Below are 24,456 nucleotides of genomic sequence, written 5' to 3' on the forward strand. Positions count from 1 at the left end.
AAGAAAACATAAAATTAAGCACAAAAATGCACACCTCGAAGCGATGGTGCAGAAGTCGCAGGAATACACACCGAGCGAAAGAGAGAAGTATCATTAGCATTCATTACAGAAATACCGAGGCTCGTTTTCGGTGTTAAACGAGCAGAGTAATGTACATACCGTTAGTAGTTGGAGAAACGGCAAAGTGAACCTCTCCGCCACTGGGTTAAGGTGCCGCCGCAAGGCACACCATCGTTCATCGGTTGCGAAGAATTTTTCACTCCCCAAACGCCTGTTTACGAAGATGTCCGACATGGTGCGCGGTTCAGATTACACCTCCACCGTGTGGACGGGAAAGGCGGTCTATGACCAATTGGGAAATTCTTGTCCAAAGCCTCTGTTCAACTGCTTCTAATGGACTCCTGCTCGTACCAATGGCAATTATTTTGATAGCAATCCAAACGGACCAGTACCACCGGGGGAACAATTTTAAGAGATTTTGCACAATTATGTATGCCCGCAGGCATTCGTTGAGTGTGGACCGGCATTTATTCTGGAACGTTGAAATCACATTACTGAAGGTCTTTGGATGTGCATAAAGTCGGCACGTGGAAGGTTACTCTAGTCCGCATATAAAATATTGTCACAACAATTCCGTTACACAAGCGAGAAACACTAAAATCATCTACTTAAACGTGCTGCCGTGTCCTTGCTGCTACAAACAACACTGCCACAAGGATCAGTGGATTAATTGTTTTCGTGGACCGGATAGTTGATCTCGTTACCTAAAAAGGATTCGGTTGAAAGTTGTCCAGTAGGAACCGATAAGCCAGTATGGAATGGTCCGTTGAGGTGGTGCGTACGTGCTCATACCTAGCCTCTTTGCAAATTGGATCAACTTGTAGAGAGACTCGTAAATTTTGCTGATTACTCTAAGTAATCTCAATACTTTTCATGGATATTGCGTAAGTGATATTATAGTTAAAATGAAAGAGATATTTCTATATCATAATCTTTAAATTATGATATAGTCATTATCATCACTAATTCATAAGCTTTAAATTATGATATAGTCCACGGGGTCGTTAAAGTCAACAAGAGAGAGAGAATCTTTGAATGTTTCAAATTTCTTGAAATGAAATCTCCAAGAAAATCCTCAAGAAAATCCATTTTACTTGTTCTTGGTTTGCTTTTAATAATCTCTCCCTTTCTTTTATCATCACGCATCAAATGCCTCATTTAAGAGATTTACTTTTTTTCCTTTTCCTACTTCACCACCGATCCATTAGCATCGTTTTACACGGATTGGGGATGTTGTAATAGCACGAGAAAGCCACTGTATGTACATGTAATGGACCGCTAATCTTGTTCCTTTAGGTAGCAGTAGCTGATCGCTAAACCGTTGATTGTAGGGTAACGATCAAGCGGCAATGAATTAACTCATTAAGTTGATGAGCTTTTGGGCAGCATTTCTACTCGTGCTGCACTACAGGCTCTGTTATCTGTGTTGTCGCCCGATGGTGACGGTAGTGTGATGATTAATCTATTAATTAATCATTAAATATTAAGATTAGTTTAATTATTCCAATCATTTGATGTACGGTGAAATAATTTGATGAAGTGTTCAATTAAATATAAATTGTTTCTGTTTAAAGATCGATTTTGACATTGAAATGGAATATTTTAAAATTTAAATAATTTAAAGAAAAATTTATAAGAAAAATTATCCCAAACTCCAAACTGTTTCGCTCATAGGAATCTTTCATATAAAAAGCTCCGTTGAAAGCTTATGATACGTTCACAACTCTAAAAGCTTTGGCCTTGAGCGAATAGAACCTTACAAATGTCTTGCAACTTATGTAATGGTTCGTTTTGAAAGCTCACATTGAAGTTAATTTTTATTTTCTCCATTTTCCTTTTTCTCTGTTCAAAACAAAATAGCTCAAAATGATTTGTGAACCATAAAACCATGCATGGCTGAGCTCACGTATGTGTGCAAGTTTTATTATCTACCCAAAAAGCTTTCTTCCGTTGGTTTGCTACTTAATCCTGGTTGTACTGTATCCATAATAAACAAATAAATAACCATCATCCAGGAGGGGAAGACAATCGGTACCCTTCGGTACCGGAACGGCTGTCGAGCACAAGTGTGCAACAGGTGAAATGCACCGGCACGCGATGAAAATGGAATGGGAGAAGTGACTGGGAACAACCCTTAAACGTTGCCAGTCAAACAGAGCGAAACATAGTGGTGAGGAGTGAAACAAAAAATACACTAACTTGAGCCGCCGAAATGGAATGTCTACCAGGGGACGAGTGAAGCTGACGTTAAATACCGTTGATCATAAACGTTGGTAATTTATGCAGCCTTGGGACGAACCTTTGGTGAAAGAACACCGCGCAAGGATAATAATGACGGGAATGCTTTTTTTACTATGACCAGGCACAACAACATATGACTCGCGGGAAGCGAATGTCCTCGATCGGCAGGACTCTTAATGAGTGTGCGTACGTTGCACTTTCGACCCTCTTTTTTCCATACAATAAAGAAAAAAAGAACTCAGTTCCGGTAGAATTGGATGCATACACGATCAGGGTGTAGTCTACACACACACACCCTCCGAAAGGAACTGCGCGGCGCGGCACAATAAACTTCCTTCCGGAACGTTTGACCGAAACACAGGCGAAAGCACCTTCCGAATGTAGCAACTTTGAATAAAAGCAGCCAAACCAGCAGCTGTTTCGCCTTCAACCCTAATGCGCTGGTAGGACAAGATAGGAAAGAAGCTACATAATGTAAGGACACCGTACACTGTCCGTGCAGTTAAAGCCGCTATCAATGTGCCAAAGGACAACGACAGCGCGATGATAATTATGATTGTCGTATCGCGTATGTGCGTGTATCTATCTTATGTAATACGGTGTCCTTTTTTTTGGTGGGGAGAATCCTTCCCTCTAACCGCACCTAGATCAAGCGCCGTCAATCGAAGGATTCGCTTCTGGTAAGGCTTTTCCTCGGGACGACGATTATCGGGCCTTTCACCTGTTGCTACCGCGGTGCCACCGATGACCTGCTGCTGCGGGGTCAAATTAATAATATCGGGATAGAAGTGTATACGCTTGGCTAGACTTTTGTGTCCAATCCTTGGTTATGGTCCTTCATAAGGAAAAGTATTGAAATTTTTGAAGCATGTGTAAGGGAAATACAGTGGAGTGCCGATTATCCGTGCTCATCGGGACTCGGCCCCTGCCGGATAAGCGAATGTCACGGATAATAGGCACTACTCTCAGTTGGATAAATATTAGTGTTTAGTGTGAAATGGGTGAAATTTGCAATCTAAATCTGTTCTATTTGGTCGAATTTGAGTCAATTGTATCACTTGCTATTGAGGCTTTTATTTCTTGTCATCACCGGTTTGCAGTTAATATGTCAATTTACCTTTTAAACTGTCATTTCTGAGCTGCACGGATAATAGGACAGGCGGATAAAAGGTACCCGGATAATCGGCGCTCCACTGCAAAATCATATTGGTCACGAATTTATATAATTCAATTTAATTTTAAAAAGAGCTCGGTTTCATCATTCTCTAGGTGGATTGTTTCGTTTTCTTTCACTTCACACGCAACGTTCTAAAAACCCTCATCGAGACAAGTGTTGATGATGCGTATGTATCTTCCACCAGCGTTGGAAAACTCCCTTTTCTTCTCATTTGCTTTGTGTACCCATTCATCACGCTTGTGAATCGGAACCTTACAAATGTTGCGCGAGTTTTGTGTTCTGCGTTGGATTTGAATTTGGTTTCCCGCCACGCGTGACCGCACGCTATGTAAACCGACAAGAGCACCAAAGCTGAACGTCGATCGGCAGAGAACCGGAACCGACTCTTTTTTCTCCACAACCCCCTTTTAGGGAGGCCACGGTCCAGTCATCCACCCACCCTGAAATGAGTAGCTCGCACACCTTTTATTTAACCCAACCCAATGGCAAACCATGGCGATGAAGAATCTCGTTGCGCTTCGGTTCCTAGCCACAACTAAACCGACCGGCCATTTGGTTATCCTCATCGGCTGCTTGTCGCATCGACATAAAACACCACATTTGCTTGACAAACGCAAAAGGTTCTGTAGCGTAGCGATTCGGCACTGGTTTTGCAAACAATTGAAAATTTGTTTTTCCCACCGTCCGAATGCTATCTGCTTGCGGAGCAGCCAACCATGAAGGCCAATGTCGTTTTCGGGGCGATGTATTGTTTAACATTAAAAAAAAGAACTTTTTTGACTTATTTTTCCGTACAAATTTTACTTCCATTTCCGGCAATTATTCTCTAGTAAAATATTCTAGTTAGGTGTTTTTGTGGAGTAGAAATGAATGCCTAAATCGAAAATAATTTACTAGTGATGATAATTGATGCAATTTTCATTAAAAAAAGTTTTAATACAATTTATATATTTTAAATCATCCTCATGGTGAGAAACGTAACCACTAGGCTATACTAAACTAAACTTTTTTAAAGAATTTTTTTTGACAAATTGGTTAACCATAGGAAAACAGTTTAACATTTTAAAGACACCTCAATTTAGAAATAGAAATTCAATATGAACACTTTGTACCGTGTCCACAAAGAATCACTAAAATTAGTCACATTCTTTTAAATCACACACAATATTTTCACCAAAGATATCTACCGCCCTTAACACCCTTTACAATTTAACGGATTTTCAAGAACATTTTTTGCTAATATTAAATTCTTAGTTACCACTTTTCTGTGAAACAGCACAAACCCCCACGGCAACCCTTTTTTCCTTGCGTTGCGTTATGATTTTCGGATGAGGATTTTGTTTGTTCAATTTGTACCCTTTCACCGAGGAAATTTAATTCACTGTTGGGAAAGGTTTCTAAAAAATGGTTCGTAATTTTTGTTCCATCTTCTATTCGATCGACCGTTACGCACAGCCGATCGAAATCGAAAGGAATGATCTTACATTTTGTCTATTGCAGTCCGGCACAGGGCGATCGCGGGAGTTCTTGTACAATCGAGCGACGTGCTCTGTTAGCGTTAGCCAACCCGTTTTAATCCCCCACCACTGACTGTCGGCGGTTTGTGCAACGGTTCACACTTCGTTCGGTCCGTTGGGCCCGAATGCAACGGAGCGAGAAGCTGGCGTTCGGGGAGGGAATGGACAACAGAACAGTTGGAAAAGTGCTGCGGTGATCGCGATCCCATTTTTCATCGTTGTTTCAAATGTGCGACACCGTGTCTGGAGGTTTGTTATGTACTGGTTTCGGTATCCCCTTAGGTTTGCCTAGACGCATTCTGAAGGGATAGGCTGATAGTACATAAGAACCACAAATACCTGTCGTTTATAAACCGTCCGGCAAGTGGACGGAGAAAGTGTACAAAAACTTTTACACTGAAGGGTCGTTCAAATTCCCTCCAAAATTGGAGCGATCGTTTAAGGGTGGGTTTTTACCCTTTTTCCCGCATGGCCAGCATGGAACAGAAGGCAAAAAAACGTTGGAAGAATATCCTGCAAAGGGTCCTTTTTTCCGTATGGTGCCATGTTCGTGTTATCGACCTGGTCGATCATTTCTTTGGACGGTAACAAGTGGGTGAATAATTAGAAAAAAAAATAAACAATCGTTGTGGAAGTTGTATTAATTTAAATGAAAAAAAGTTGAGAATCGACTTCAATAGTCAAAATTTAATGTTTTAACAAAATTTCTCTGTGGACGTACATTTATTCACTTTTAATAGCTCTATTACATTACGGAAGTAGATATGTTTAAAATAAGAAAGAACACACGAACGCATCCACATGTTTCCTCGTTTTATTCTTGCTCTTCTGAAGTACTCGGATACCAAGAGCCGTGTTTCTATTCAATTGTTTACAAATTATAGCGTCCTCCAGTAGGGTCAACAGGTGCACACTTACCGTCGAAAGGGCAGCACAAAACGAGATAGAAACTTTTCAACATCTTATGTACTGTCGCTAATCGCCCACGGAATGAATGTGACCACGCGACCAACAAGCGCATCCGTCCATTATCAAACCCAAGGTTCATAAATTGTACCGAAAGCGCAGCGAAAGGCGTTTGCAAAAGGCGCCTTCTTGTTGTTGGCACGTGCTACCCAAAACGCGCCTCTTTTGCTTTGAGCTTCAATGTTTCGCGCAAAAAACCGTTTATCATGGTGCGAAACACCAAGGAACCCAAGCGGAGAATACAATAGGCCACGAGCTTTGCATATTTCAAGATGGAAACAAGCAGTGACACAAGTACAAATAAAGATAGCTTAAGGTGAAACAATAGGAAGCTCAGAGATCCACGAACCAATCGGAAGAAATGCTCTTTTTTTTTGTTTGTTTGCGCGTGAAAGCAAGCTGCCGTGTGTTCTACATTTACAAGATTTAAAGTACGATCGTGTACGTCGGCTACTATCATCTGTTGCACTTGCTTCCTCTGGAACTGGAAAGGGAGAATCCAGACGGGGTGAAGCTTTCGGCGTGAGGTTCATTCATAATTTTTGTCCATAATCTCTGCACACACATCGTTGAGGTGTGTGGAGAAACACGATACCGAAGGAACTCCCAAAAAGGAATTGAAGAAACGATACCAAAAAAAAGGACGGTTTGTTTGCCTGTTCCTCCGTTCTTGTACTTCGCTCTTCGAAAAGTATCGATTACACTGAAGAATGGGGAAGTTTTCGCGGTTTTCCTTTAGCAAAAGTCGCCACTTTCCCAGTCCCACATAGAACGAGCGAGCTTCCCTGTGCGAGTTTCACCGCCGTACGAATGCCCGCATGCCTCCGAATGCCGCCATGGCGCTTCCCCAAACCCCAACCCGGTGTGTCTGCATCAGGTGCAGCAGGATGTTACGGTAGGTTAGCGTCACCTGTATCTGTACGAAGAGTGTACAAAAGAGGGATTGGACAAAAAAATACAAGCGTCACTAGCGAAGTGGCGATTGAAAAAGGAAAGAGAGGAGCAAAAAAAAAGACACTCCGAATCGGAAATGTAACACACAACAGAAGCTAAAGTACGAAACAGACATCTGGCTGCTGGCATCTTAAGCGGATCATAGTCGACCGCTAACAAACCGCAGAATCCAATCGATTACGAATGCAGATCGGATCCGGTGTTGTTTCCGTCGCATTAAAGCTCCCAAACACCTTCACGCAATGTTTTCCAACCTCCCCACCTTCGTACAGCTGAGTGACAACTTATTTTATTCGACCTCAGTGTACCGCACCCGCACAGAGGCCCGATTGATGAGTGGGAAAAAAAGCCCTACTGCAGTGCAACAATCGTAACCAACACCGCAGAACAGGAAGCCAAATGAACCGAAACCGGGTGGGAAACGCAAATTTGCCCTTGTTTCCCAGATTGTCTCCCAGAGCACGCTGGGAGTCAACTTATCCTGAGGAGGAAGGATGGAAGTGGTAGAGAAGAGGAGGGGAGTTAGGTGGAGCCAGAAGAAAAACAGGCGAAACCAAACTCCAACACCGACCGCAGCTAATCGGTTCCATGTAGTCGTATCGTTCCGTTTTGGAGCTGAGTTTCAATTAAATAACGACTCGGTCACTTCGCAAACTCGGCAAACGCGGCTATCCACATACACAATATACCAACGGTACGGATTTAACCTTCCGTCTGATGAAAGCAGGTGCAATACTTTTAATGGGGAGCTTAACGAGATTCGATTTGGTTCGGTGTGTGGTACACGGTCAATGAATGGAATTTCTTCCGTTTTCTGGTATTTCCCCTTCACCACACACCACACCAATGCGCTAAACCTTTAATGCCATTCTAATCTCGGCACCTGCACGCACATTATCTAGTGAATTGATTTCTTAACCACAATCAACGATCGAATTCCGCATAAGACACACTTCATGTTAATTATGGTGGAATTCTAATGCATGCTACGAACACATGTTCCATTCGCAACTTACACCTTTTCTCTTTCGTTGTATTTCAGATGCGGCGACGATCCAGAATGAAGGTTCTAAAGATACTGCAGTCCTTTTCGCAAGGTAAGTGTACCTAGGTATGATGGCAAGTGCTTGCTCAGAAATTTGACCACCTCTCCATCTCATCTTCAGGAACGTTCATTGCGTTTTTGCTGCTTTTCTTCGGCGTGGATTGTATGGGTGAACCAGGGGTATGTTACACGGGGGATATCCTTTCATCTTAGATATTACTTACACTCCAATTGTTATACTCCAATACCGTCTAGTACCTTGACTTTGATAATCTTCCGGAGACGAATTTTACCTGCGCGGGCAAAGTGATCGGTGGATACTATGCCGATCTGGAGGCATCCTGCCAGATGTTTCACGTGTGCACCATCGGGCAGGGTGACGAACCGATGGACATCAAGTTCCTGTGCCTGAACGGGACGGTATTCGATCAGGAGACGCGAGTTTGCGAGCGTGTCGACGAGGTCGATTGTTCCAAGTCGGAAAAGTTCTACTATCTTAACTTGGAGCTGTACGGCAACACGATCATTCCTTCACCGGATGGTAAACACTTTGCTGATGAGAACAAAAACGAGAATGGGTCTTTATTCATTCGTGCCCTTGCTCTTTACAGATGGCAGCTCAGAGGAGGATGGTAGTGATGGAGGTGGTTCTTCATCTACCACTAGTACGACGACTACAACTACTACCACGACTACTACTACGACTCCGAAACCACCGGCAACGACGACACCGTCGCGAAGGTTCGTCTTTAACAACGGTAACAAGGGCTTCACACAGCCCATCTCATCCTCAACGATTGCGACACCGCTGCACGCGTTCTCGAGCACTTCTCGCAAGCCCCCATCCGAGGAGGAAGACTACGAGTATGAGGATGAGGAGTATACAGACGAGAAGACAGCTGATCAGGATTCGGTTGTTGTTCCAGCGCTGGAAGAGGGTGGCAACTTTTCGCCCCAGCAGTTTACACTTCAGCAACAACAGCAGGGCAATCAACCAAAAACGGAACCACCGACGAAAGCCGGTGGAGGAGCGAAACCTGCCGTATCCTTCCAACAGCAGCACTTCCAGAACGGCGGTACCTTGACTGTAACTAACTCGCACGTGACTGTGACGACACATACGACGGGCAATGGTGTACCAACCGGTAGTGGTAATGATGGCGCAACGCTGCCCGCCACTGGTACGAAACCGAAATCCCAACCGTCCCAACCACCGTTGACGCATAAGCAGAAGCAGCAGCTGGAACACCAGCGTCGCCAGCAGCAGGAACAATTGCTCCAACAGCAAGCCATCGCCAAGCAGCACGAGGAGCTGCAGAAACGCCAACAGGAAGCGGCCGTTAAACAGCAGCAGAAGGCACTACAGCAGCAGCAGAAACAGGTCCAGCAGCATGAAGCGGAAATCAAGAACCATCAGGCACTGCTACTGCTCCACACACAGAAGATCAATCGACAGCAGCAGAAGCAACAAAATGCACCGTCAGCCGTGGCGCCACCGCCCACGCAGCGTTCACCGTTCGCTACCGCAGCGACCGGATTCGGTTCCAGTCAACAGCAAACACAAGCACCAAAGAGAATACCGCTGCTTGCCTCATCGTCGCCTCTAGCATTGCCGTCGCCGGCCTCCCCACTGACACCGTTCCGCTTGAGGGCTCAGGGTTTCAAGCTACCGCAGTCGGTCGCTCCTCAAATGTCACCCCAGCAGCGGCAGGATATACTGCGCCAGCAGCAGCAACAGCAGCAACAACAGCACCATCATCATCATCACCAGCAGGAGGAACGCTTCGAAGGCTACCGAAGACAACCACCGCCTCAGGTGAGTGTTGGCCAGTGATGACGCACTTTTTTCGCACCTTGCACCATGCCCGACCTTTACGTCCCGTTTCTGACCCCGGACAGTATCCGGTTCGTTTTCAGGTACCGTTGCATCTACCCTTCGAGCAGCAGCTGCGCAACCAGAAGGACATCTCGCTACAGTTCGACCCGGATGTAGAGGATTTGACGCAGATACCGCAGCACAAGGAGTTGAAGCGTTCCGATCCTCCATTCCATCAGCATGGTAAGAGTCCGGCCGTTTCCAAGGAGCAGATAGGAGCCGGAGACCGTAAAGTGGATAGTGGACAGCAAACGCACGCCGACCGTGTGCAGGAGCAGGAACCGGTGGTGGAGTACGAGTACGATGAGGATTACAGTTCCGAGGGGGATGATTCGGAACCGGGAAATCCGAACCTAGATAGCGTTAAGTCTAACACCAATAGTGAATTTGTTATCGCCAAGAATGGGTCACCGGGCAAGACGGGTGACGATCGCTTCCCGAAGGAACATGCCAGTGGGACGAGAAGTGATAGCGATAGAACTAATACTAATCCTAGCGCAAATAGTTCTAGTAGTAATAGAGTTATTAGTAATAATGGTAGCAGCGGCAGCAGCAGCAGTAATAGTGGTAGTGTTAATAGTAATAATGATCGTAGCTCTAAGAAACTCTCCAGCGGAGGAGGTGGCACAACCACCAGCAACACTAGTAGGTTTATCATTAACAACGAGCATCACAAGAGCCACAGTACCAGTGCGCCACCCCGCGTACAGCCGTCAGCATCTCGTGTCGGTGTTTCGCCGGTGCCACCCGGCTATCCGAAAGTGATCGTAACAACCAGTACCTCCATACGGGATAATCACGGTCGTACGATCAACTACTCCATCACCAGCAATGGTGGCGGTGGTTCCATCTCGAGCACTGCCACGCCAGCGGTCAGCACGACGGCGCGTCCCAAAACGCCTCAACCGACCGCCACAGTCAGAGGGTACGACGAGTACAAAGAGAGTGACGTACTGAGCGATCCATTTTATCTGGACGTTCCGCGCCAACGTACCAGGACCAGACGATCGTTGGATGAAGTAGCGCGATCGCGTCGAAAGCGTTACATACTGCTCGTTCCTCGATTCATGTAGCCACATCGCACGCTTGTACGCGCGCTTGTAAATATGTTGACGCAGGTGATGCCGATGCAAAGCAAAATACTCATATCCCTTCCTTCCCTTCATGTTTAAGCCACGTGATACACGCTCTTCTCGCGATATACGTCCTGATTGTCGGAAGCAGGATGTGTAGGCGTTTTTTTGGTAAAAGCAGCACTCTCTCGCGGTTATTTTACTGTCCATTCGATTAGCTAATTTAATGTTATGTGTTTTTTCAACGCTGTTTTAATTTAATTTCAATATCGCTAGTGGGAAGGCGCGACACATTGCATAATGTGAAGCGGTGTAATTGTACAGATTGATAAAGTACTTTTGACTTCTTTTTCCCATCTTCTTCTCCCATCGGGGACAAAACTCTATTGTCCTTTCCAATGAATATATTTTCAGCAGTTTTTTTTTAATTTGTAGTTTTGTTTTACGTTTTCCTTTAGCTTATAGGCAGCAAAAACGTTGTATGAACCAGTTAAGATTATTACAACACAATTACAGCCGCATGATGAAAAAGTTATCCTTCTATACTCACCCGTAGCGCGTAGAACAATTACCCACACCATATTTTAGAGTCTTTCTTCTCCTGAACACTTCCACGTCCAACGATGCCAAACTGATGGAAGCAATATGGCTAGAAAACTAAAATTGATCGATGAAAAAACATGTAAAAATAAAGAATAGAGCACACAGTTCGTAAATGCTTTCGTGTTGTTTCAAAACGTTCTCCTGGAGTTCCGAAACGATGGGTCTAGATGTTTTATCTTCTGAGTTTTATGAATTAAGTTGTTTAGCGTACCTATCAGTGGCACAGGATGGAATGGAGACCATTATTGCTACTGACTCTGGAAATAAAAATTGATCCAAATTTGAATCTGTTTAGATATTGCATGAAATGAAAGCATGCTGAAAATTGTACGCAGAATCTCTCTCGCTTGTTGGCTTTAACGACCTCTAAGGACACACCGGCCATTTCTGGCTTACTAGATTTATTTTGCCACGTAGCTGGATAGTCAGTCCTTGCTACGGGAGGACGGTCCGGATAGGATTTGAACCCGGTCCTGCCGTGTGGACTGGCGCCGTTTATCACATACACCACCGGGTACGCAGAATACAAAGTTCAAATAACTTTGAAAATATTAAGACGGAAAATTATGAGAATGTTGAGTTTGTAGAGAGATTAATTATTAACGAATTTTATCCAATAATATTTAATTAAATTCGGATAAATTTCCCAACCCCGAGTGGGGCGGTGCGCATTGCACATTCCCACTGTTCATTCAAAACTTAACGAACCATTTTGCCGTCAAAATGAGGAAACGTCAAACTGACGGCTGTCAGCAGATTCGCAAATTGAGAAAAAAGTTTGCCGTTTCTATTGCGCGAGTGAGAAGTGGACTTTTTGCGGCACACGAAACATCGCGAACGACGAACCGGACTCTCGCGCGACACTGACCACCTGAGAAAGCATTCCTCCAACCTGTGCGCCCTATAGTGGGAACGGAAGGATCTACCCGCTAGCTGCCCGTATCAGCATTATACCAACATGCAGTCCAACATTCGATATTTGGTGAATGTTGCCGTCAAGGTTAGTAGTGCGTGCGAGGCGGGGTACGATGTGTGGTGTGGTGCGACGAATCCGACGGGTTTTTTCTATTCGTATCAACTCGCTAAATGGTAGAAGAAAAGGGATCGATTATGCAATCCCCACCAATCATCGCCGCCACATTATTCGATTGCATTATGTTGCTGGACGACGCAAATGCTGACCAAGTGGCACGAAGATTGTCGAACGGGAAGGATAGCGTGCAGAATGTTATGAAAATCCGTCCAAACATGCCACAATCACAAACCGCCTGGTACCGCCGGTTTCGTGTACGTCATCCCGGTAACGTTAATCCCGTTCCTTTCTCTTTCTCTTTAGGGCAACGCAAGCCTTCGAAATCATGGCGCAGTGCTGGGTGCGCTATATGGTCGGTACTACTCGACGACACACGATGCCGACCTGGTGGTTATTGGTTCCGGTCCAGGTGGATATGTTGCCTCCATCAAAGCCGCACAGCTCGGTATGAAGGTGAGTAGAAGCAGCTCATGGAATGGAATGAAATCACAAGAAGAGAGCAGCAATCGACTATGGACAACGTACAGCTGATAAGAGCTGATACACATGATTATTCGGTTGTGATAAAGTGGAGGCATGACCTGCTGCTGCTGCTGCTGCTGTTTGCGGACATTCGTAGCAAGAACGTCAGATGTGTTTATGACGCGCGTAATATACACTACGGATCCCAAGGTCACAGACACGCACGCACGCACGCACGGTGGACAAACAAGTGAAAGTGTACTGGCCACAATCGCTGGTGGCTCACATGGCAGGCTGGGATATAAATAGTTCCTTTAAGGGTCGCTTACCGACGCTCGTTTCTAGCGTATGGCGGTTGACGAGACTGTTGGTAGATATGTGTCCTCTTGGAGCAACACATGGCGCAAACATATGTATCGTCCCATAGTGCGCCTATAATTAAACAATCGTACCTTACCGTGGTCTCGGTCAGCTGTGATGCTCGTTTGGTTTTTGGAAATGTTTCACTTATAATTTACGTAATGTGTGATTGATCGATAAGCATTAGGAACTGTATTGGCTCCTGTTTCTGAACTGCGTAATGTGGCTCATCTACATGGGGAGGAGCTTTGTTGCGATCTTTGTTTACAATAAGGTGATCGTTTTTTGACCCCTTTTTAACGCTGTTACTGGGTAATTCAATTACTTCTCATATTACTTAACAAAATAGAAATTAAACGAAAAGCTATCCTGCTAATAAATCTTCTCTTTCATCTCCCAACTCCAGACCGTGTGCATTGAAAAGAATGACACACTCGGCGGTACCTGCTTGAACGTTGGCTGCATCCCCTCGAAAGCACTGCTGAACAATTCGCACTACTACCACATGGCGCACTCGGGCGATCTTGCCTCCCGCGGTATTCTTGTGGAGAATGTACGCCTCGACCTGGAAGTATTGATGGGCCAGAAGTCGAAAGCGGTCAAATCGCTTACCGGCGGTATTGCGCAGCTCTTCAAAAAGAACAAAATAACACACATCAATGGATTCGGTACGATTACTGGCCCCAACACGGTGGTTGCAAAGAAGGCGGACGGTGGCGAAGAGACGGTCAACACGAAGAACATTCTCATCGCCACCGGCTCGGAGGTAACGCCGTTCCCCGGCATTGAAGTGGACGAGGAAACGATCGTATCATCGACTGGTGCGCTCAAGCTGAAGGAAGTACCGCGACGGCTCGGATTGATCGGTGCCGGTGTTATTGGGCTGGAGCTGGGTTCGGTTTGGGGCCGTCTCGGTGCGGAGGTGACTGCCATCGAGTTTCTTAACACGATTGGAGGTGTGGGAATCGATCAGGAGGTGTCGAAGAACTTCCAGAAGATTCTCACCAAGCAGGGAATGAAGTTCATGCTCGGCACGAAGGTGATGAGTGCTTCGAAGGGCGGCAGCGGCGTTACTGTAACGGTCGAAAACGTTAAGGATGGTTCGCAGCAAAATCTGGAGTTCGATGTGTTACTGGTGTGCGTTGGTCGCCGGCCATACACGGAGGGACTCGGCCTGGAGAATGTAGGTATCGTGAAGGACGATCGAGGACGCGTACCGGTCAACAGCCAGTTCCAGACGATTGTACCGAGCGTGTACGCGATTGGAGACTGCATCCATGGCCCGATGTTGGCACACAAAGCCGAAGATGAGGGTATCGTGTGCGTTGAGGGTATGCTCGGTGGACACGTGCACATCGACTACAACTGTGTGCCGAGTGTTGTGTACACGCACCCCGAGGTGGCCTGGGTGGGCAAGAACGAGGAGGAACTGAAGGCGGAAGGTGTCGCGTTCAACGTCGGCAAGTTCCCGTTCGCGGCGAACTCGCGTGCCAAGACCAACAACGATACGGATGGTTTCGTGAAGGTGCTGGCAGATAAGCAAACGGATCGTGTGCTCGGAGTGCATATCATCGGACCGGTAAGACTCAATGGGACAATCAATTTGCTTTCTGATGTCTGATGACGATGTCTTTACATTTTAGGCGGCTGGTGAACTAATTAACGAATCTGTCCTCGCCATGGAGTACGGTGCGTCGGCTGAGGATGTCGCTCGCGTCTGCCACGCTCACCCGACCTGTGCAGAAGCCCTTAGGGAAGCACATACGGCCGCCAGCTTCGGCAAGCCGATTAACTTTTAATTTGTAAAAAGAAAAACAAAACCAACAACGTAACTCAACCACTACCACCATCATCATCGAGACCGCGTTGATGAAGTAAATCGGCAAAATGTGTGTGAAACATTAAACACATCCCGGGATGTATTCTACTGTTTTCCCCACTGTTTTCGATGTACAACACCTTTGTGGGCGGGGAAAATGGACAGACGAGAAAGAGGAGATTTTTTTTTTTGATAACAAACGACCGTCGACACACGCTGATGGTGCCGGCTCAAAGGCGGCACTAGGACACTAGGGGAAAAACGAAGCGATAGCGAAGCAATTTATTAACCTCCATGGGAAATCCTTACAATCCCTTGTAAGTGTGAAACGCGAGATAGAGATAAATAATAATGATTGCCAGTCGCCCGTTCCGTGCCATCCTTTCCGGTGGGAATCGCAAGGTGCAGATGGGGATGAGAAAGGGCATGTAGCGTTTTTTTTTGAATCTGGAACCATTGGATTAGTTTCTTTTTTGCTGTTGGAAACTGTGCAGTATAAAACAAAGCGAATAAAATGAAACCCAAAAGCAACATTATTTATTAGCTCATAACTGTACCGTGTTAAGTTGTTTTATGTTTCAACAAAGAAATTTTAGAGTTGAATGAAGAAACGGTAAAGGCTTTTAAAATGAAAGCACATGTCGTAATGTTTGTTACCGAACTCCTACGACTAGATCGATTTGTATGAAAATATCGCTGATCCTTGCGTAGGTATCCTTGGTAGGTACTTTTCGATTCACTAGGTGACCTGTGGCCAATGTTATTCGTTTGATATTCCAGCCTTACTCCGTATCCTAATACGGTTAAATAAAGTCAAGAAAACCCAAAAAGGCCAGGCAGCTTAAAGCATTAGTGCCTCAAAAGGAGAAAAACATCTTAAATCTTGCATCCTGTGAGTTCACAAACTATCAAAAATCGGCAGCGAGAATTGGAAGGAAGTAAAGCTTAGCTTAGGAATTCCTTAATTCCTTCGCCACGTTTTCAAGAATGATTCAGACATTCAATATAGGATCATCTTAAAGTGGTCATCGGTGCATTGGACAATGAATGTTCACATTGCAATGCGCTCAAGTTTAAACTAGAATCAGATGGGATGCGTTAAACCTCAGGAGAATTGCTTCTACCTCTAGAGCCTTTCAAATGCTTTCTTATCGACACAGATCTTGATTCAATTGTTCTCCGATAATCTATTTGTCTATTAAATTCTTTTGCATTAAATGTAAGAAATGTTTCTTGTGTAAAACTAAGCACACAAGATATCCTCCTGGAAAACATTAATTACAAACCATATGTTTTAGAGACACAGCTAGGTTTGCGGCCTCAGCTAGTAATTAATACTATTCCTCGAGACGCATGTTGTTCAAACCATTGGAGCACCTTCTGGTGCAATGAGCTTTCAACCCGATGTTATAAACGTTTTCACAGGCTTCCGTTTGACAACTCTCTGCAGCAACGTCAAACCAAGCGTTGACACTAGCTGTGTGTGCGTGCGTGTGTATGCGCGTGTGAAGAAACGGTTCGATGAAAATTATCAAGAGAGGAAAAAATACTAATCACGCACGTCAGGCAATCCGGAAAAGCGAATTGTACAATTTGGTTAAAGAAAGCTGAAGCAGTGCGACGGGAAAATAAAAGTGTTTGCTTTGCGCTATCATTAATATCCTTCCACCGGATAGTAACGTGCGACACGCATTCGTCGCCACGCGGTAGATAGAAAGGCGTAAAAAACGGTGTTTGTTAACCGAGAGGGGAAGTGGCGTACGCAAACGAAGAAGAGAAAAAAACACACACAGAAGGGTGACCACACGGAAGTAAGAATATGTGCTATCACTTTAATAAATAACATTCGATTACAAACGCATACAAAGTGCTCCCCCCTCCCTGCCCTCCCCCTCGCATGCACAGTGAAATACGTAAACTGTGCATCTTGTGCATCTTGTCTTATAATCCTTGTGAAGTTCCTTTTTGCGTATTCCTTCTAAAAAGTGTAGCATAAGCATCAGATTTCCATTCCGTACAGTGATACGCTTTTCATTGCTGGAGTCTCATCTTCCCTGTGTGTTTTTCTGGATTTTCTTTTTCGTTGCATTGACCGTGAGAAGGAGGCTGTATGACCTGCGAGAAACGGCGGCGTAAAAGCAGAATTGAAACATTGTGAAGAAGAGTATCGCAACGCGGCGCATCAGTGCTAGAAGGTGAAAAAGGTGACTGAAAAGTGACGGGAAAAAAACGAGTGTGGCCTAATAAAAGTTCCATACACACACGCGCAGACAAACACACAGAACAAGCCGCAGCACAATCATCCCGTGAAGAAACGCTGACTGGAAAATCGCTCGCGGGAACGGTGCTTAATTCTCTTCATTGAAAGCTGTAGATTAATCTTCAACCTACCGATATTCCCCGATGGCTCAACAGGAAAATTACCCCGATCTGCGTGCCCCAAAAAGTGAGTAAAATTGTTCTATTAGGCACCATCGCATGAAAGTATCGGTCGCTTTGTGGTGTTCTTTGTTGCTTCAGTTCCGCGACGAAAAGTGCATTCATACGTTTCGACGATATGGAAAAGAATATCCTGTCGAAAGCAGCAGCATTACCACGAATCGTTAATTAGGATATGAGAATCGAAAAGAAAGATGGTCGCCATGAGAAAAATGGAGGATTGCATACGTGCATAAAAGATGGTGGGCAGGTGCGTGCGTGTGTTGAATTGATTCCATGTTGACAATACACCTCGTAAAAAAAAGAAGAATAACTCGATGGCAAGTAAACTTCTCTTTCGGCAGAGAAAAACTGGTTGCTGCGAATGGAAAGGCAATCGAATGCAGAACCCCTCCGTAAGCTGCAGCTCATTGCCATGAAAAATGGACATCCTTTCCAGCGCTTACTTTAATGTTTTGTGTTCTTTCAGGATCAGTTTCTGAAAAGGAAGAACTGCATGTGATGCGAAGGTGACAAAGAGGTTATTTTATTTACCGCGATCAACATTACATGTCTGTTTGTAGGGAGGAGCGATTAATTTACTTCAACATATTCTCACGACAATCGTATCAGATGTTTACAGGAAATGGAAACAGAAAACAGCTGATCGCTGCATACTGGAAACGAATCAAACAGTTCGATCATTCTGATTTTCGTTAGAAGACGCTTCTGGAGGATCGCAAATTGAACCATCTATAAACTTCTCTTTAAAACACTCTATTTGTTCTGATAATGTTTGTAGATGGTCGTCAAAAACGCACAGCTGAAAGCTTAGAATGTTTAATTTAAAATTCCAAATCGTTTAAAATTTCTTCCCTCAGCGCGCGCGCGTGCTCGGAATGTGTTATTAGATGCGTTACTTTTGCATCTGTTTAATCGCACTCATTCGCCATGATTCATCACCCATGAATGAAGCTTATACTTCCTGGGTGTTGTGCTTCCCATAAACAGAATTGTTCACCATACCGGCAGGTGTACTGTGCCAAAACATTTCTTGAAATAGAAAATAAGAAGCGAAAAGGAACGGCGGAGGAGAAGGTAGCAATGATTTCGGCAGCCGTTTTTACTCGCTAGCTGATATTGGGTTAAGGAGAAAGTCATGCTCAACCGTTGCGCTTTGCCGACTGAAGGAATCGATCAATTCGCAACGAAATTCGCGAACACAGTGCCGAAAACCTCAATAATGCACCGTTATCGTGAAACCAGGCTCTCCCACATCAAAAAGAAAACAAAGCAGAGTGTGTACATGTGCACTAGATGAAAATGCACTTTTCCCCTTCATTCCGAAGCAGACAGGATCCGTTATGGGATGATAAAACGATTTAAAGGGTCGTTGGCATGGTTTGGTTTGTCAATGTGTGACATGTGTTCACGCGAAAACCCTGTAAATGCGCACGATCGTGTTTTGATCGATAGTGTTTTTCCGCTTGAGATGCGATTGTGTTGCGACATTTGGATACTTTATTCACACTAAATAGAAGCATAAAATGGGTATTTCACATCTATTCGAATTTTCTATTGCACCTCAAAGCACAGGCCACATCGCGAACAATGCTTTCATTTTAATATAACTATATATATATCCACACCCAATATTAATGTTGATTAATTTTAATTTTATTATTTAGTAAACAGTTTACCAAGCACGCCCCAGTCCAGTCTGTCTGCGAATGCGCCCGTGTTCGTACCGAAGTGGCAATGTGTTGTCCCACAGGATGAAGAAGGCTTTCAGTCCCAGCTGACCATGCCCCAATCGTCGCAAGTGCATCAAAGATTTGCGATGGCGCAGGGCGGCGGTGATGGAAGTGGGGGAGGTGGTGGTGGATATGACTATACACAGATGCCGCACCATTTAGCTGCAACCAACAATGGGCCGATGATGGCCAATGGGTCCGATCCGGGCAAGCTGTCAGCATTGCAAAACCGGTTAAGCAATATGCAGATTTTGGACAGCGGTGATAATGGGAAGGAGGTGAGTATCACGTTGTGTGTACTATCCGGAAACGACGAGAGTTGTGTGTCCTATGTATGTATGTGTGTGTGTGTGTGCGTGTAGAAAGTTCTATCCTTTGCTATCCTCCTTTGAATTAGTTTGTATGTATATCTGTATGTGTGTGTGTGTGTGGCTAGGGACTAGGGTACTCTTATTACCGACAGGATCTTTTACAACTCTGAACCGATCAGCTCAGACTGTTGTTCAATAAGCGAAAGTATATTTGAATCCTTTTTCACTCGATGGTTTTGCTGCTTGATATTCAGATCTGTTGTACAGCAGTTTAGGTTTTTCGTGCAGGGATTTGTAATGAGTGTCGTTATCACCTCTATTTTTCCTCTTGTTATAATGGAACATTTGGTTTTTATTATTGTACTTTCCCTTTATCTGTTTCTTTCCTTTTATTTCTCTCTTCTCGTTTAATCGTATGTTCTTTTTCCTATCTGATTCTATCTGCTTTTCTTTGTTTATTTTCCTATTTTCGTTTTTCACTTAATTCTACTTAACTATTATTTCTTTCCTGTATAATGTGCTTGTTTTTTGTTTGCTAACATATTCAACGTCCGGGATCTTTTTTATGCATTCTACTCACGAAACTTTTACACGTAATCAAAAACTTATGTCCACCGAATGATCGCTCTAACAACCCAATTGCTTTCCACTTGTGCATCGTCTATTCGTCGTTAATCGGTCCCTTTTTTCGCTAACCACACGTGAATACAATATATTGAATGTAAAAAATTACACAATATCAACTAATATGAATTCTTCTCGATTCTGTATTGTAAAACTGCGCCCTCCGATGCTACTGCGGCACCTAAACACAACCGTCCAACCTGCACGCAAATATTTTTTTTCCGTTTGTTTTTTGTTTATTTTTTTTTTGCTCTTGTGTACATAAACTTGGTTATTTATTGAAACACACCATGTAAACGCGCGCGCGCACACACACACACACGACACCATAGTTCAATCATCATCACCAGCAGCAGCCGCAGCAGCAGCAGCATCATCACCATCATCACCACCACAACCAGCAGTCCATGCATCATCAGCACCATCAGCAGCACCGTGGCCAACAGCACCCGGGAGGTCACCATGGTTATTACCATCATCAGCAGCAGCAGCAGCAACATCAGTACGTGCATGAGGTCAATTTCCCGAACAACCATCACGTACAGCAGGGTGGTGGTGGTGCCGGGATGGGTGGCGATCACCGGAAGTACAACAATGGTGGCCAGCAGCATCAGCAGCAGTACCAGCATCATCGCTCCCGGCAGCAGCACCATCATCATCACCAGCAGCAGCATCAGCAGCCGCACCAGCAACGTCAGCAACATCAGCAGCAGCAGCAACAGTATGGTGGAAACCATCATCACGATTATATGGACGGTGGCGGAGGACCTGCCGGTTACAACAATATGGTGGCTCCCAACTGGGAATCCAACTTTCAGGAAGATCACGATCAGGTAGGATGAACACAGACTGCAGGAAGCAATCGGCAAATCTACCTGAAGAAACCCACGCATACCACACACCATCCAATAGTACTTGTGTGGACGTGTGTCCACAAGACTTTCCTCCCCATGAATCCATGAATGTTGTTGCGTCGTTTAAGCGATCACAGAATCATCGAACTCCAAACAGCTTTTGGAAACGGATCGCCGCATTGAAATGCTTTCTTCTCTTGCATTCGTTTCTGACCACAATTTCCGTTCGTAGGCTTATTCATTAGAAAACAGTGTGTGTGTACTTCATTATTTTATTATTTCATTTACACCGCTTCTAGTAATGGATTTTTTTTTATTGTACATTTATTAGAATTAAGCTTTTTATTTAACAACTGTGGTTAAACGAATGCAAGACACCGCACTGTAGTGTTCGTTACTTCACCTGTGTACTGTTGTGTTTGTTACTCTTCTGTTGGTGCTGTTTTATTCTCCTTTCTGTTAATCTGTTTATTTTATATGTTTCACTCTGTTTTACTAACCCTAGCTAGATTTGTCTGTTGTTTGCTCTTGTGTGTTGATTTGGTGTTTTCTTTTTCCATGTTTGTTCGTTTTGTTTGAATCTTTCGGTGCTGTTGTACATTCGCTTCACACGTTTTTGTTCTTCTTTTGTGCTGTTCCTGTTTCACCCCCCGTTTCATCTGTTTCCTTAACCTGCTTGCGGTACACTTCCTTGCGCACATCATTCCTTATATGCTATCATTGTGTTCAACCACCTATTTCAGCCAACGCATCGACAAATGGAAGTAATGGACTATCTGACGGAGGTGATTGCCGAACTGTTAGACAATCCGGGCATGTTCGACAGTGTCCAGAAGCAGCTGCCGATTAAGTTGAGAGATCTGCGCCAAGATCATTATGTGCTGAGCAGCACGATCGAGATGATTTTTGAGCAAGTAAGAAATGGTCGCTGCGTTAATTTGGACGGCCAATATGTTTAGTAATATTGTTCTTCTTTAACACATTCAGTCAATCAGGGAATCAAACTTCCGCTACATGGGTGCACGTTTGTGCCAACTGCTGGACAGCTTGGCCGGTGGTGAAACTAATTCAGTGCTCCGTGAACTGTTGCGGCTCAAGATGGAGGACCAGAATCTTGAGCTGCCCCGGTTTATGACGCAGGAGCAGGTGAAGGTACGCGGTGCTACTCTCTTCCTAGCCGAACTGTACATGCAGCTGAGAAATCCGCAGGTACCGACCACTATCACTATCCGCAAATGAAAAAAATGTTTAATATGTGTGATGTTCGATTATCTTTTAGCAAACATTCGGTAAGACTATTTCGGAGTACATCATAAACGCGATCACGATTCTGCTAATGAAGGAAGGACCGGAAAACATTAAATGTGTCTGTCAATGTTTGAAGGTACGTATGCTCTGATGGGCACTCTCCTCGCTGCTGATGTTACTGATGTTACATCTCTATCTTCTTCATATTGTATTTGTGTTCTACCCTCCCCTTTTCTAGCTCTGTGGGTATGAACTGGAACAAGATCGTCCTGACAAGGTGGAAACGATCCTGAAGAATCTGCAGACACCGAAAGCCGTACAGTCGTCGACGGAAGCGATGATACGATCGGTGCTCGAACTGCGAAAGAATTCTTGGGGCCGTAGCGAGGAGATCGCTACCGCATCCCCAAGCCCCGGTCCCGAGTATAAACACCATCCCGTCTTTTACGGTCCCGATGGTAAAATGTTGACGGAGGAGGAAAGCTCCTTCCTGGCGACTAACATTGAATCTGCCGGAGAGCAGAACGCGTACGGCAATTACGAGTAAGCCATGGATAAGCGTTACGCGTTGATTGTGTGCCACTCTCTAATCGATATGTTTCTTTCTCTCTTGCTTTCCTCCTTTAGCGATGAGGATGAGTTCGGTATGGTCGATCCGGATGATGATCCGGAGGTGCAGGAAGCCTATGAGGCGTTCTTACAGAGCAATGCCCAAACCCGACTGCAGCAACCGGCAGTACGATACCGGCCGGACGCGTAAGCACGGACAAACACAAACGCTCCATCATCGGGCACAGGTTTGTCTCGTCTCGATGCTTTTCTTCCCTTCTTAATGGTTCTTCTTCGGTTCATTTGATCATGTGATGTGGGCGACGTTCCCTCATCAACCCACACCAGTGCTGCGGGACAAGAAAGGCAGGCATGCAAATACCGAAGTAAGGTAAGGTTTATCCAGCTACAACCTCTACACTTATACATTCAAATTGTCGATAGAATAGAATGAGATACTTCAAACAAAAACAAAAAAAACACGATAAAACCACATTAGTAAACAATGAGAAGAATGGTAAACAATGAAACAAACAAAAAAAAGCTCCAGAGAACATTAGCAATAGAGTAAAACTAGCTTACAGAGATGAAGAAAAACACAAAAACCCCGTGGAGAGATACAGTTAAGGCAAACAAAGCAAAAACAAAACATAATTAGTCAAATAGAGAGAATGAATAGATGAAAACACTTAACAGCGCTGATTGTGGTGAGTGCATTTTAAACTGTTTCCAAATGAAAATGGTATTTTAACGTATTTTTTTTTTCGTGCTTGTATTAGTTTTGTTAAAAATTTGAAAAGTGTTCAGCAATGTGGATCATAGCATTGATCAGTGGCAATAGCCAAGAAATGGACGAATAATACGCAAAATTAGGAACAGAACAAGAGAAAAGAAAGAGAGAGAGAGAGGGAAGAAAAAACAATCCTACAGCATGTGCTAGTAATAACTAAGGCAGAATTTTGAAGAGTAATTGTAAATGATCAAACCTCCCAGTGCGGTTCCCAATTATAGCGGCAATTTGGACAAAAATTCATAACGTGTGTCGCACGGCTTTTTCTCGTACGCTCGCGTATGTGGGAGTACGGCTTCCGCAATACTCAGGAAATATTACACAGGATGGTTTCTATACCACACACACACAAGCAAACACACTCTCGAAAACTCCGTCTCATGATCTCAGCAAAGAAGCAGTAAAGAAATCCATTTAAATTACTACTTGTGTAAACATCGTATACAAAAATCGTTTGCTACCAGTTCTGTCGCTAATACTTGTTCGCCGGGCTTGTTTCAAATGTTCAATTATTGTAAAATTTGTAAGCGTTAAACTGTACTGTTCCGGTAATCTTTACATGATTATGCAATATATAATTTCACACGTTTGCGCGCATGTTGTCCTTCATCTGCTAAACAAACTTTTTACATGAATTCGCTTTTTGTTTAGGAATGCACAAAGTGTTCTCTGGAATATAAAACGATGAAAAAAAACTAATAAATGAAACGAAAATGATGCAA

General features: G+C 44.3%; 3 protein-coding genes across 6 annotated transcripts in view; all 3 read left to right on the forward strand.

Annotated features, from left to right (window-relative positions):
* Positions 1–11,625, forward strand: part of LOC125767393 (serine/threonine-protein kinase phg2-like) — a 71,928-nt gene extending 60,303 nt beyond the window's left edge. The window contains exons 4-8 of one of the 2 annotated variants that reach the window (XM_049433926.1): positions 7,958–8,012; positions 8,082–8,140; positions 8,216–8,501; positions 8,572–9,776; positions 9,878–11,625. In XM_049433926.1, coding sequence (XP_049289883.1) covers positions 7,958–8,012; positions 8,082–8,140; positions 8,216–8,501; positions 8,572–9,776; positions 9,878–10,909 — 2,637 coding nt within the window. In that variant the 3' untranslated portion in view covers positions 10,910–11,625. Of the gene's footprint in view, positions 1–7,957; positions 8,013–8,081; positions 8,141–8,215; positions 8,502–8,571; positions 9,777–9,859 lie in introns of both variants that reach the window. The other variant, XM_049433925.1, reaches the window with a different exon arrangement.
* Positions 11,626–12,274: 649 nt separating this feature from the next.
* LOC125767405 (dihydrolipoyl dehydrogenase, mitochondrial) lies at positions 12,275–15,737 on the forward strand. Its single transcript, XM_049433950.1, has 4 exons — positions 12,275–12,512; positions 12,849–12,998; positions 13,774–14,946; positions 15,011–15,737. The coding sequence occupies exons 1-4, from the start codon at positions 12,471–12,473 to the stop codon at positions 15,164–15,166; spliced, it is 1,521 nt and encodes a 506-aa protein (XP_049289907.1). The 5' UTR covers positions 12,275–12,470; the 3' UTR covers positions 15,167–15,737.
* Positions 15,738–16,631: 894 nt separating this feature from the next.
* Positions 16,632–24,456, forward strand: LOC125767399 (polyadenylate-binding protein-interacting protein 1-like). 3 transcript variants are annotated; one of them, XM_049433938.1, is made up of 9 exons: positions 16,632–16,997; positions 17,286–17,632; positions 19,293–19,636; positions 20,626–21,126; positions 21,891–22,061; positions 22,135–22,356; positions 22,427–22,531; positions 22,634–22,938; positions 23,023–24,456. In XM_049433938.1, the coding sequence occupies exons 2-9, from the start codon at positions 17,590–17,592 to the stop codon at positions 23,153–23,155; spliced, it is 1,824 nt and encodes a 607-aa protein (XP_049289895.1). In that variant the 5' UTR covers positions 16,632–16,997; positions 17,286–17,589; the 3' UTR covers positions 23,156–24,456. The 3 variants fall into 3 exon arrangements, with proteins under 3 accessions (XP_049289895.1, XP_049289893.1, XP_049289894.1); XM_049433936.1 differs by having other exon boundaries at positions 17,289–17,632; XM_049433937.1 differs by lacking the exon at positions 16,632–16,997 and having other exon boundaries at positions 17,035–17,632.

Source organism: Anopheles funestus, chromosome 3RL (genome assembly GCF_943734845.2).
Source record: "Anopheles funestus chromosome 3RL, idAnoFuneDA-416_04, whole genome shotgun sequence".
NCBI lineage: Eukaryota > Metazoa > Arthropoda > Insecta > Diptera > Culicidae > Anopheles > Anopheles funestus.